The sequence below is a fragment of the Coenobita brevimanus genome, chromosome 111 (genome assembly GCF_032717465.1).
Source record: "Coenobita brevimanus isolate Jiangsu-jjx chromosome 111, ASM3271746v2, whole genome shotgun sequence".
In the NCBI taxonomy this organism is placed as follows: Eukaryota; Metazoa; Arthropoda; class Malacostraca; order Decapoda; family Coenobitidae; genus Coenobita; species Coenobita brevimanus.
Genome location: NC_137064.1, coordinates 9,629,555 through 9,644,734, shown reverse-complemented (window position 1 = coordinate 9,644,734; position 15,180 = coordinate 9,629,555). Strand labels below are relative to the sequence as shown.

Genomic DNA, 15,180 nt, shown 5'->3' with positions numbered 1-15,180 from the left:
TCCCTTCATTCACATTTAGATTCCGTTTCTTACACACTCCCAGACTCATCCACCAAGCCTTGCAGCTCCCCTTCGTCTTCACTCAACAACACAGTATCATCTGCAAACAACAGTACAGGGAGTTTCCAAACACTATCCTCTCTCACCAGGGCCACTCCAACATCCACTACCCTACCTTGTACCTCTTTTATTACCCCATCCATGTACAGATTGAACAACCATGGAGACATGACACATCCCTGTTTCAACCCAACTTTCAAAGAGAAAAATTCACTCAGTTCACCATCTACACGCACTGAAGCCTTAGCACCATCATACATACTCTTCACTGCATTCAACAACTTCCCATCTACTCCATATATTCTTAATACTTTCCACAATCCTTGTCTATCCACTCTGTCATATGCTTTCTCCAAATCCATGAAAGCTGCATACAACTTCTTTCCCTTCTCTAGAAACTTTTCCACTAAAGATCTAAGAATGAATATCTGATCTACACAACCTCTTCCCTTCTTGGAGCCTCCCTGTTCTTCTCCAACTAATTCCTGTGTTCTTTCTCTAACTCTGTCAATAAGTGTCCTACCATACACTTTTCGTATTATACTAAGAAGACAAATGCCCCTATGATTACCACACACTTCTTTTTCCCCTTTTCCTTTGTACAAGGGAATAATTATACCTGACTTCCAATCCTCTGGGACTCTACCTTCCTCCCAGGCTAATCTGCACATCTTCCACATCCATTCTACTACTGTCTCTCCCCCATGCTTCAGCATTTCACCACACAGTCCATCAATTCCTGGGGCTTTCCCCAATTTAACTTTCTTCATTGCTTCCACAACTTCTATCCTACTGATTTCTTCCTGTCTTCTCACCTCCCTCCTTCTCCCAACCATTCCCCACTAATTCAGCACCATGTCACATATCAGTAACATGTGTTCTGCACATGCTCTTCACTTACTATAACTTAACATTCTTCACCAACCTACTATCATACCTCCTGACCAGGAAATAGTCAATCTGGCTACTGCTACCCCCAGACTCATATGTAATCATCCTACTCTTCCTTTTCCTAAAATGTGAGTTGCACACAGTTATGTTCATTTCTTTCCCAAATCAGATCTTCTCCTCTTCTGCATTTTTCATACTAAATGTGTATCCCCCATGTACTGCTTCATATTCTTGAGCTGCTTCACCCAAATGACCATTTAAATTCCCAGTTATAACATCAGTCTCATTATCATGTATATTATCAACCTCTTGTATCATCATCCCAGAAGCTATCTTTTTTTCATCATCCAAGTCAACCTGTGGAGCATATGCCAGTATAACTCAAATCATGAGTTTTCCAAGCAGAATTGTCACTGCTGTAATCCTTTCATATACTCCCATTACAATCGTGACACATTCCACCTATTTCTACTCAACCAGCACACCAACACCACCATGTCTACACTTCCCTGCCAAAACAGCTTATTCCTACAGTCCTTCCCTATTTATTTTTTGCTGCTTTTCACCATTGCAGGTTTTGTATCACAGTATATTTACCATATGTTTTATCTTGGACAGGTGAATAGGAGGCAGAGCAGTGAGAATGAAAGTAGCAGTGATAACAGTGGCTGCAGTGACAGTGACATCACTTCAAGTAGTGAGGATGAGGAGAGTGAAGTTGATCGGATATCTAAGGAGCTGGAGAAGAAACGTAATCATCCTGATCGTCTTCACCCTGAGCTGTGGTTTAATGATCCAGGCGAGGTAAAGGCAGTGTAATACAGCAGTAGGCACAGATGAAGTTAAACAGTCATGAAATTCAGATGAATGAGTCATTTAGTTCTAGGTACTGTACTGTATATGTTGTCTTTTAGTGCCACTCAACTTGTAAACCCACCCACCATATAGTAATCCCTTATGGTGGAATGTTTTCCCGTCTTTCAGTTCCACTCATAAATTCCAGATGAAAAATGGCCACTCATTCAATTTCCAAAATTTATTTAATTGCTGCTGCTTAGTTGAAAAGTTCTGTTTAGTGATGCTTTATTTTAAGGCCATGGTTAAGATTACGGCAGAGGTAAGTACAGTATGCACTGACGGACTTAACTTTACCTTACCTAACCTTTAACTTACTTAACCTTACCTAACTTAACCAAACTGCCAAACATAACTGCTGAATTCTAGTGGTTTAAGCTGAACTGTAGTAGTATTAACCTAACCCTAACCTAACCTAACACCTCTAGCATTCATCATCATCATCATCGTCATTGCCATCATCATCATCATCATCATCGTCATTGTCGTCGTCGTCGTCATTCAGACCTCCTTTCCCACCCTAGGCAGGGTAAGGAGTAGCAGCGTCCAGACAGCCTAAGTTTGCCCAGTTTAATGGGCCATGCTTCCATCCATTCATCATTCAAACCCACGGAATCCTGGCTCCATCAGATAAGCCACAAAATATTCATTACATTCTGTAGTTTCATATATACCCATCTAATAAAGTCAATCCAAATGCTGTCACGTTAAAAAGGGTGCCAAATCTCTTGTTACGCGTTTCTCCACACAAAATTCACCCAGCCAGCTTGGTCTCTTGTGAGTCCCTTATCCTCACAAACTTCCATACCTCACTTCCTCACACACTCATCCACCATATGCCTCCACCTTCTCCTTGGCCTACCTCACCTCCTCCCTCCTTCAGCTTTGCTCAGATATACCTTTTTCACCACTCTATTGTCTTCCATTCTCTCCACATGACCAAACCATTTCAGTACACTCTCTTCGATTCTGGTGTCCACAGACTTCCTTTCTCCGCATCATTCACAGATCACATTATTCCAGATCCTATCCACTCTCTGCATTCCACATACATTCTTCAGCAGTCCCATCTCCACTGCTCTCAGCTTCCCACCATTGACTTTTAATTTTCATGCCACACCATAGTCTTACATCATTTTCATTTTCCTAGGCTCCAACATGCTTGCATGCATTGACCTTGGCCACCTAATGGCAGCTGTCTATGCTGCTCGATCTATGGCTGTCTCCCTGTTCAGTCCCTTAATCCTGAGGTCACACTTAATGACCTCGTCCCAGGTCTTCTTCGGTCTCACAACCCCACCCACAATATTAACGCTTCTCACTTTCTGCACCCAGTTATCATCCCCCATCCTCTCCATATGCCCAAAACACCTCAATCTTCCTATCCTTATCACAACACCAATATACTGCGGTCCCATCCTACCTCTCAACTCTTCCATCGTAAACCTAGCTCCCCCAGGCCTTGCACTCATGGATGCACTGCGGATCCACCTAATCATTGCCATTTCTGTACGCTTGAGCATGCGAATATCCTTTTCCTTTTCTGCCTAGGTCCCATTACCATACAGCATTACAGTCCTAACACACGCTGCATACAAAGATCTCTTAGCACATAGGGAGAGTCCTCCCAATGTCAGGAGAGCCAACAGCTCCATGAACTTTTTCCAATCACTTCTCACCCTAGCCACAGAGCTAGCTCCAGCCCCACCTCCAGCACATATCATGTTTCCCAAATAACAAAACTCTTCGACACATTCAAGAGACTCAGCAGCAAGTTCAATCCTTTCACGCCTGACAGTCTCCACCTGCTCTCCTCGACACATCGCACACGTGAAATCAGCATTATCTTGCAGCCTGCCTGTAATACCACTACATCTCTTATGCACCCACTTATCACAAATACTGCACAAGATGGAGCTACTTCCCATGCCCATGTGGCAAATTGCACATGGCCACTCTCCCTCTTCTTTGACAGTACCTCCACCAATGCTAGATATCATCACTTTTTTATCTGCATTTACTCTTAAGCCCTTGTGCTTCATACCATCTCTCAACTTCATAAATCTTTCCTTCGCCTCCCTTTCATTCTCAGCAGTCAACACCAAATCACCAACATACAACATCTCCCACGGGAGTCCATTTCTGGAGTCACGTGAGAGGGCTTCAAATACTATGATAAAGAACAAGGGGCTCAAAACTGACCCCTGATGCACACCAACATTCACAGAAAACTCATCACTCAAATCTCCATTCACTCTTATCCGGGTGTGAGCACGAACATACGTAACCATAACCACCCCAACCATCCACTCCTCCATCCCAAGCTTTCTCATTGCCCACTTCACCACCTCTCTAGGGACTCTGTCAAAGGCCTTCTCCAAATCAACAAAAGCAAAGTACAGTTCCCTTTTCTTTCCTATATATTTTTCCTAAAGCTGTCAAACAATGAATGTGGCATCAGTGTTTCCCCTGCCTGGCATAAACCCAAACTGCATCTCATCAGTACACCAGGCCCTCCACATGCGCGGGGGTTAGGGGACACAGACCCCCACGAAAGTGGAATCAGTGAATGTTTGGCACCCTCCCCTCCCAAAAATGCCTCTGCGGCCGCAAATAACCCCTCGTGAGCAAATGTGCACATACTGTACCTAATAAACCACATCTAGGACCTGAAAGCTGCATGAAGTATCACAAATAATAACAGACCAACTGAATAAAAAAGTTTAATAACAAATAAGTTTTGATTAGGTATGGCTGTACAGTACTAAGTTAGGGTAAATATATACCTAGTGACTTCCACAGACTCCTGCGAGTGAGTGCGTCTCGTGCACATCCATGTGAGTGTGGGCAAGTTAACAGCTACATATTTACCCCAACTTCTTACAACCATACCCATTCAGTTCTGAGTTAACGCACCACTGTCCCTGAAGTTTTGGTGGGTTAACTCTCACATCTTGTGATGATGATGATGATCATGACATCGATGACGTTGAAGATGATTAATCATGCAGTTACTGATGACGGATGACTGGATGAGATGATATGGAGGGGCATGGCATAAGGAGTCTACATGTGCATAGACTCCACCTCATCTCCACTGCTTGTGTCATCGCTGAGTGGTGGTGGATCGTCAATATCGTCCTCAGAGGAATGTGGAGAGGATGATACGCTGTCAGAGTCAGAATGAACAAGTTCAGGGGCAGACACGGGTTGAGGTTCAGGCACAAATACAGGCTCCTCAGCCTCAGGTGTGATGGAGGAAGATGAGTGTGAGACAGCAGCAGCAGCAAGAGGTTACAGTGTCTTTGAGTAGAACATTGTGTTAGGCAGCTGAGACCGCTTCCACCTGATGTCATCGAACAGTGTTTTGTAGGGCATTACGGTCTGAAATGTGCCACTCATCATCATTGAGTCACAATCATAGAAGAGTTGCTTCAGTTGTGCGATAGCCCTCATCATCTTCCCCAGCTTTTCAAGGGTGAGGCCTTGCTGCTGCAGGGCGTTGTCAGGATTCTCCTCTGCATCCTCCTCCTCGCTCGCTGACCGCACAAGCTCCACTAATTCTTCGTCGGTCAGGGCTACATCATGTTCTTCCACCCGCTCCCTCACCTTACCCTCCTCCATATCCTCAAACCCTGCACCACCTACAAGTCTTGTGAACTCCACTGTCTTCCTCATGGCCTGGTTCACCTGCTCCTGAGGAGCAGATTCCACAAAATCTCGGACGCATTTCATCCACAAAGCCCTCCAACAGCTGTTAACCCCTAAAAGACACGTGTCCGCATATGCTGTCCAAGGGTACTAGGGCCAAAAAGATGGGTGTCCACATATGCGGTCACGCCCCGCACCCCCTCAAACACACCCCTCCCATCCCACCCCCCTATCACCACACCTAAACACCACCCTCACCCCTTCACCCTGACCCTCCCCCCGTGCCATCCCCCCACCATCCCCCACCATCCCACCCCCAAACCCCCACTGTCCCCCACCCCCCTACCACCCTAAACCCTCACCCTCCCACCAAACCCACCCATCCCACCCTCACCCCCTACCTCCCACCCTCCACCCCCCACCACCTACCCCCCACCATCCCAAACCCCTACCCCTACCCTGCCCCATCCCCAAGCCCCCCACACCCCCAAGCCATCCCACCCCTCAAACCTCCACTGCCACCCCCACCTTTTACCCTCCATCCCACTCCCCACCCCCCACTTCCCATCCCCACCCATCATCCCCCACCCCCACCCTACCTCCCAGACCCACACCCCACCTCCCCCAAGCACCCAGCCCCTCTCCCTGCACCCCCCCCACAATCCTCCACCCCCCCATACACCCACCCCCCCATCATATCGCACCCGCCGATTATGCTCGTCCTCAGGGTATGTCAAAACAGTCTGTCTTTTAGGAGTTAACCGTCTCAGGGTACACATCCTTCAGGCTCTCCTGCATCACTGTGAGGCAGTCAGCGATGGTGAACCCCTTCCAGTAGTCCATGACGCTCAGGTCGGGGTTCGCATCCAAAGATGCGCAGAGCCTCTACATTGACCTCTAGGTGTAATAGGCCTTGAAGGCAGCTACTACACCCTGGTCAGGAGGTTGTATCAGGGAGGTTGTGTTCGGCAGCAGAAACACAACCTCCACATCCTCACACATACCCTCAAGTGACTGTGGGTGGCCCGGAGCATTGTCCAGGAGCAAGAGGAATTTGCCAGAAAGGCCCTTCTTCTGAAGGAAGGACTACACCTCTGTCAGGAGACAGTGGTGGAGCCAGTACAGAAAGATGGTGCTGGTGGTCCATGCTTTCTTACTGTGCATCCAGAACACTGGTAGAAGGTTTTTGTTGCGTCACTTCAGTGCTTTGGGATTCGCCAACTTATTGATAAAGCCTGGCTTGATCATGTGCCCAGCAGCATTGGCACACATCAGTAAGGTGCAGCGGTCCTTAGCTGCCTTAAACGCGGGAGCCCTTAGCTCCTCCTTTGAGACGAAGGTCCTAGCAGGCATTTTCTTCCAATAAAGGCCTGCCGCGTCGACATTCCATACCTGCTCAAGCTTATTCTCCTTAACTATTTTCTTAAGTGCTTCCAGGAATGCTGCTGCTACCACATGGTCCACCAACGCAGATTCCCCTTCCACCTTCAGATTGTGAAGGGAGAACCGCCTCATGATTTTATCGAACCAACCTTTGCTGGTTGTGAATTGAGGATGGGTGGTTGCGGCTGGTCCAGGGTCTGCGCTGGTGCTTGGGGTGTAGAGGTTGGGAGGTGAACTGGTCATCATGCCGTACAATGCCTTCACCTTTGCCCGAGTCGCATTACTGTCTGTGGGATTTCCTTTCCTGCTTTGGTCATTTGCCCACACAAAGAGTGCATGTTCCATCTTGGACATCTCAGTGTCTTGCACCTGTGACACTTGCTTCGCTGAGGGTGACGCAGTGGAAGCCAATGCCGTCTTGATTTTCTCCTCATTTTTCATTATGTACTGCACTGTGCTCTTGTTAACGTTAAATAATTTCCCAACAGCAGCATAGCTCATACACTCCCTACACGTGTCTAGCAATTTCACCTTCTCCTCCAGGCTCGTTACTTTCTTTGCCCATTTAGGGGTGGGCTCACCACTAAGGGATGCGGGACAGTTGGGGCCCATGCTTACGGGACAACACAGACACATGTGGGACAAAGTTATCACAAGTAAATCGCACACTTGGGAAGTAATTCACTCACTGATTTGCACAACAATGCACTTCTTACCTTTGAACACGTGAGAGCACAATTATTGAGGACAGTACCGAGATCAGGAGAGGTTTGGTGTCGCAATGTATAGGCAACGAAATGACCGCGACAGTGGCAAGACACAGACTGAGAGGGAGACAGAGGAGCGCGGGAGCGCGATGGTTTGAGGCAGGCCTGTTTTGGGGCGAAATGAGCCACAAGCGTCTGCACGGCGACACTTTGCGTCAGCGAATGAAATCTCGGCTCCACAGAGGGACAATCCATGAATGTTCAAAGCCCACGAAAATAGACTTCGCGAATGTGGAGGGCCTGGTGTATTCATTCTTTCTCTGATCATACCTTCTAGAACTCTCTCCATTACCTTTATTGTGTAATCTAAAAGCTTTATACCTCTGTAATTTCCTCTTTCCAGGGCATCACCCTTCCCCTTGTACACATTTACAATTACACTCTTCAGCCAATCATCTGGGACAGCACACTCGTAAGTAAACATATTTATCAGGTCAGTGACTAACCTCACTTCTATATCTCCTGAGGCCTTCAACATTTCAGCAGTCAACCCAGCTGACCAGACACACCTGCTGCTCCGTATGTTAATGTTGGCACTAACATTCCATCATATAAGCCTCATGCAGCTGCAACAGTCAAGCCTTTGCTTTTTATCAATGCCTTTGTAGCACTAGCTACCTTCCTTCCTTGTGTCACTCTACTTTCCTCTTCTTTTTCACATTTTTTTCTCTTTTCTATCACAGTACCCAGGTATTTGAAATCTCTTACCAATTTCAGTCTCTCTCCATTCACAGTAATTTCGCACTGGGAGTCCCCTTTTTCTCAATAGCCATCAGTTTACTCTTGAGCATTTACTCTCAAAGCACGACACTCACAGACATCTACAAAACTCTGCACTAGTTCACCAAACTCTTCTCCAGTATTTGCAAATATCACACTCCATTATCAGCATACAACAGATTTGAGATATTCCCTTCATTACCAGCACCATCTCTCTCTCCATTACTCGTGTTTTTACTTTTCTCATCACCCCATCCATATATACATATCTATATATATCTCTATCTATCTGTCTATCTATCTATCTATCTATATATGTATATATATATATATATGGAGCCTCTGTGGTACGGTGGTAGAGTGTGCGTTTCGTACACAGGTGACCCAGGGTTCGCGCCTCGCCAGGGTCATAAACTTTGGGAGTGTTCACCCGGCCACGTACCGCATTGGCGGACACAAGGGGTGCTGTGGTTGAACCAGTGTCGCTTACTATAAAATATGCTTGCCCCCAGTCGTCTTGCGCGGGCTGATTACACTTGGTTCACAGACTACACACACATCCAAAGCCACTCCAACACTACAATTACACTTACAAGCACTTCTCACCCTACATACAATCTCTACCAGACAGCCTAAGTCACTTGGTAGAGATACATTGGCTGTATCGTCCCGACTTCGGTCGGGATAGGCCGGTCCTGCAGTGGATACTCAAACGGCTGATGATGATGATGATGATATATATATATATATATATATATATATATATATATATACAGTATATATATACAGTATATGTATACTGGTATATATATATATATATATATATATATATATACAGTAACCCCTCCAATATCCGGATCAATAGAGCCATAGGCAGGTCCGGATAGTGGTCCTGTCCGGATATTGGGCCCCAGCTTATGGACTTGTACTTATGGACCCTAACTCTGAAAAACACCTATACAACTCCCTCTGGACATGCATTGCACCTATTTAAGACCCAAATCACACCAATAAGGGACATAAAAGACTGAAATAAATGCAAAAGAACCATAAAATGAGGTTTTAGAGGTGAGTTTATACAATATTAAACATTCTGGGCACTTACAAGTCCCTTGCTCTTGGACTGGTTTGAACCGCCAGTTTGCAGTCCACAGTTAATCCTCTGCACTCTAAATTCTAATTTCTTAACACTGCACAACACTGTAAATTCCCGTGTGTTCTAGTGGCAAGGTATTGCAGTTTATTCACTGTGTATTCACAAAAAACAAGCACCTGTGGCTTGCACTGTTATGAGTATCTGCTCTCCATCGGAGTTAAGCTGTGACTGTTGATGTTGGTGGGGTAACAGAGTTGCCAGATCGCAACAGCCACATTACCAATCTCCTCAACTTTCATTGTCAAATATAACTTTTCATTACCAAATTCGTAAAGCTAGCATATATTCTTCACTAATTATATATACAAGTGGAAATACATGTAATCACTCTCCTTATAACTAACACCATGTTGATTATTTTCACACTATGTAGGGTAGCAGATTAATCAGAGAGAGCAAACAATCCACCATCTCCATCCTGTGTATCCTCATACATGTGAAAAATCCATTTGGTAATGCATTATTCTAATGCATTACCAAACGAATTTTTCATTACCAAATTGGCCCACACTTGGTAATGAAAAATACCAAATGGCAACCTGACAGGGGAGGGGGGAGGGGGAGGAAGGAAGGGGTGAAGGGACCATGGTGTAACAGCTGTTTGGCGCCAGGCAGGAATTTCAAATTATGGGAGGGAAAAAAGTCAGATTTTTTTCGAATTTTTTGCGGTTTTTGGCCCATTTTGGGAATATTGGATCCCAGGAGGATTATGTCCGGTTAGTGGGGATGTTCGGATATTGGGCGTTCGGATATTAGAGGGATTACTATATATATATATATATATATATATATATATATATATGAGCCTCTGAGGTACAGTGGTAGAGTGTGCGTTTCGTACATGGGTGGGCCAGGGTTCGCACCCCGCCAGGGTAATAAACTTTGGGAGTGTTCACCTGGCCACGTACTGCATTGGCGGACACAAGAGGTGCTGTGGTTGAACCAGTGTCGCTTACTGTAAAGTATGCTTGCACCCAGTCGGCTTTCGCTGGCCGATTACACTTGGTTCACAGACTACACACACATCCAAAGCCACTCCAACACTACAATACACTTACAAGCACTTCTCACCCTACATACAATCTCTACCAGACAGCCTAAGCCACTTGGTAGAGATACATTGGCTGTATCGTCCCGACTTCGGTCGGGATAGGCCGGTCCTGCAGTGGATACTCAAACGGCTGCTGCTGCTGCTGATGATATATATATATATATTATATATATATATATATATATATATTTTGAACAACATGGGGACATCACACAACCTTGTCGCACGCCCACGTTGATTGTGGACCTGTCACCTAGATGCCCATTTACCCTTACACATATCTCACTACCATCATAAAAACTCTTGACTTCACCTAGCAGCTTACCATCTACACCGTACATGCACAAAACCTTCCACAATCCTTCTGTGTGTACTTTGTCATATGCTTTTTCCAGATCCATAAATGCCATAAACACCTTGTTGTCCTTCTCACACACCTTCTCCACTATCTGTCTTACTACAAGTATTTGATCCACACATCATCTGCCACTGCTAAAGGCACCCTGTTCATCACTTACTAGGACTTCTGATCTTTCTCTTACTTTCTCTACAATAATTCTTCTATATACAGGCAAATCCCGATTTACAATACCCCTAGATGTGATACTCCAGAATAGTGATGGGGGTAGAAATACCAGCTTGCCCTGCCTGTTGTAGGCCTACCCCTGGTTTTATGATGGGTTTTGATTTTTTTTTTTTTTTTAACCAATTATGATGATATTCTTGACTTCAGATTTGTGGTTAGGTTGATTTATATATTGTTTTTAGAATTCAGTGAATGTGTTTTAGTCATAGAGTGAACACTGTCATTTGGGGTACTTATTCTCATCCATCAGACAGGGTACAAAACAGAGTGGACAACTAAGTGCCTCAACAAAGAATATTTCGTGTTTGACCATTGAACGTACTGTACAGTAAAACCTCACTATAACGGACTAATTGAGGCCCAAGCCAGTTTGAAAAACGCGAAATTCCAATAAAAGCAACTTCCGGACTTCCCCCTGCTAACTCGGACTTTTTCCGATATATCAGACATTAGTCTGGATTGCATGAACGGTTTTTAAACTGTTTTGACTACCATTGCGATACTGTACTGTGTTATAACTTCACAACATTAATCAAATGGTATAATGTTTATAATAATACTGTACTGTACACTGATAAACATGTCTTTTAGGTACCTTATTTTGGTGAACATACCTGAAGTGGTCAGGCAGTCCGGACTGCTTCCGGCTTTATTGGACTTTTTCTGATGTATAGGAATTTAGTCCGGTAGCTCCTCAAGTCTAATAAAAGCGAATTCCAGCTTATTGAAGTCCATTATATCGAGATTTTAATGTATAACCTATCGTGGAATATATAACAATAATTTTAAATAATTATTAATAATTATGAAAGCCTTAAAGAGTAAATATTTCATGCATTGATGAAAACTGTGACATCCAGAAATCATGCTTTTACATTCTGGCTGTTCAAGGAAAAATGCTTCGAAAATACAAAGGAATTTCAAAATCAGGGGTAGGGAACCTTTCTCCTATTAAGGGCCATTAGGATATTTTTAACATCATTCATGGGCCATACAAAATTATCAACTTAAAATCAACTGTAGCCCAGTACATAATATATATATATATATCTATCTATCTATCTATCTATCTATAGCCCGACGCCCTAATCCCACAAAGGGTGGCCGCAGACAAAACGCTTCCAAGTCGCTCTGTCACCCACCATTTGACTACCCTCCCCCCAACTCACTCCCCCCTCCCTCATATACCTCTCAACTCCTTCCCTCCACCTCATCCTCAGTCTACCCCTCCCTCTCCCTCCTTCCACCTCACCTACATACACCCTCTTAGTCAGTTTTTCATTCTCCATTCTCTCCACATGTCCAAACCACCTCAGTGTATTTCTCCTAATCTTCTCAACCATATCCACATCCACCCCACAACATTCCTTCACTTTTTCATTGTCAACCTGTCCCTCCATGTCACTCCACACGCTCCTTTCAAGTAACTCATTTCCACTGCTCTCACTCTTGACTTGTTCCCCTTTTGCAAGGTCCACGCCTCACTTCCATACGTCAGGGTAGGGATCACAATACTATCATACAGTGACTTCTTAGCTTCCATACTCATCTCCCTATTTCTCATCACTGCTTTCAGTGAACCAACAACCTTCCTTCCCTGCTGTACCCTTTCACGCACTTCATCCCCCAAAGTTCCATCCTTACTCATCACACTACCCAAGTACAGTACTTGAATGCACTCACACTCTCCATATCTTCACCATCCAACCTCACTGTACATTCTGTGACTTCATTCCTCTCAAACACCATAACTTTACTTTTGTTTACATTAACTTTCAGCTCCCTCCTCCTACACACTGTCCCAAATTCATTCACCAAACCTTGCAACTCCCATTCATCTTCACTCAACAGTACTGTATCATCAGCAAACAGCAACACCGGAATCTTCCAAATCTCACCCTCATTCATTAGAGCCACTCCCACATCCAATGCCCTACCCTGCACCTCCTTTACAACCCCATCCATGTATATATTAAACAGCCATGGAGACATTTTTTGCGTGTGTGTGTGTGTGTGTGTGTGTGTGTGTGTGTGTGTGTGTCTGACTCTGGGCAGAGGCTTCAGGGCCTATATCTTGGGGGCAGTAGCCTATCCCAAGGCCCAGTAGTCCTCCTACACCTCCACATGTCACCACTTCGGCGCTAACACCCACCGTCCATATTGAATACATGCTAGGGCTGTCTCATACAGGACTGGTGTATTGGTATTAGCGGGGGTATTTTTACGACATGTCGGCTGGTCATCTGGTAGATCAGGAAAGTCTGCTTTTTATGAAATTCAAATCCTTAAACTGTCCCCTGCCCCAGCCAGGATTCAAACCTGGGTCCATCAGGAATGCAAGCCGCCTCTCTACCGATTCAGCCACCGCCTCCCCCTTCACACAACCCTGTTTCAGTCCCGCATTGAGATAAAAAAATTCACTCAGCTTACCATTCACTCGCACAATAGCCCTAGCTCCTTCGTACATACTCTTCACAGCATTCAACAATTTCCCATCCACTCTATATATTCTTAATACCTTCCACATACCTTGCCTATCTATTCTGTCATAAGCTTTCTCCAAGTCCATGAAGGCAGCATACACTTTCTTTCCCTTCTCTAGATACTTCTCCACTAAACATCTTAGAACAAATATCTGATCTACACGCCTTTTCCCTTCCTAAATCTCCCTTGTTCTTCTCCAACTAGCTCCTCTGTCATATGCCTAACCCTGTCAATGAGTATTCTACCATATATTTTACCAGTCACACTAAGAAGGCAAATACCCCTGTGGTTACCACATACTTCTTTCTCCCTTTTTCCTTTATATAAAGGAACAATTATACCTGATTTCCAGTCCTCTGGAACCCTTCTCTCTTCCCAAGCCAATGTACACGACTTCCATATCCATTCCACAACAATCTCACCTCCATACCTCAGCATTTCACCACACACTCCATCAATTCCTGTGGCCTTTCCCAACTTGATCTTCTTCATTGCTTCCACTACTTCCGTCCTACTGATCTCTTCCTCCCTCCTCTCATCTCTTCTTCTCCCAGCCATTCCCCAACCACTTATACTCGCACTGCTTTCACTCTCTACATTCAACAAATCCTCAAAGTGCTCCTTCCATCTCCTCAATTTCTCTTTCTTCTCCACCAACAGTCTATTATTCCTATCTTTCACTCCCCTACTATTTCCCCTTTCACACTGCCTTACTTTCTTTACCTCCTTCCAAAACAATTTCTTACTCTCCCTCCATTTCACCCTCAGATTCCTCCCAAACCCTTCATCCACTTTCTTCTTACTCTCCTTCACCAGTCTCTTCACCTCCCTTCTCCTACTCACATATACCTCTCTTTTCTCTCATCTTCTCCCCTACCTCTACTCGCTAACCATTCACTATATGCCTTCTTCTTTTGTTCCACAGCTCGTTTCACCTCATCATTCCACCATGCTGTCCCTTGCACACCCTTGCATCTCCTCCTCACCCCACAAACCACCTCACACACTGCACCTATCTCTTCTCTAAATATCTTACATATGTCTTCCACCCCTTCCATCTGCTCTAGCTCATACCTTCCCAATCTTTCTTCCACTATGCTTTTATACTCTGCCATTTTCTGACTATCTTGCAACTTCTCCACTCTTCTCACAGGAGCTGTTTCCTCCTGTCTTCCCCTTCGTCTCCTCAACCATTTTCTTTGGAGCCTCACCTTGGCCATCACTAAGTGATGGTCCGAGACTCCATTCCCCCACCCTCTCCGCACTCTTGCATCCAACACTTGTCTTCTCATTCGCTCATCCACACACACGTAGTCTATCATTGCCTTTCGTTCAACAAGTTCACTCTCCATCCTCCTCATTACTCTCCATGTATACCGGTGGATCATCTTATGTCGAAAGTAGGTGTTGGCTATTGCCAACCCCTTACCAGCACAGATGTCCACCAAAGCACTACCATTCCCATCTACGTCAGCTGGCACACCCCACTGACCAACCACTCCATCCACTCGTACATTCCCAACTTTTGCCATTCATGTCTCCAATCAAAAGCACTCTCTCACTCCTCTCAAATTTG

At 45.0% G+C, this 15,180-nt stretch overlaps 1 protein-coding gene across 1 annotated transcript in view; it reads left to right on the top strand.

Annotated features, from left to right (window-relative positions):
- drosha (ribonuclease 3 drosha) overlaps positions 1 to 15,180 on the top strand; it is a 575,197-nt gene that overhangs the window by 154,864 nt on the left and 405,153 nt on the right. Inside the window, exon 6 of the mRNA XM_080286434.1 lies at positions 1,570 to 1,755. Coding sequence (XP_080142560.1) covers positions 1,570 to 1,755 — 186 coding nt within the window. The remainder of the gene's footprint in view (positions 1 to 1,569; positions 1,756 to 15,180) is intronic.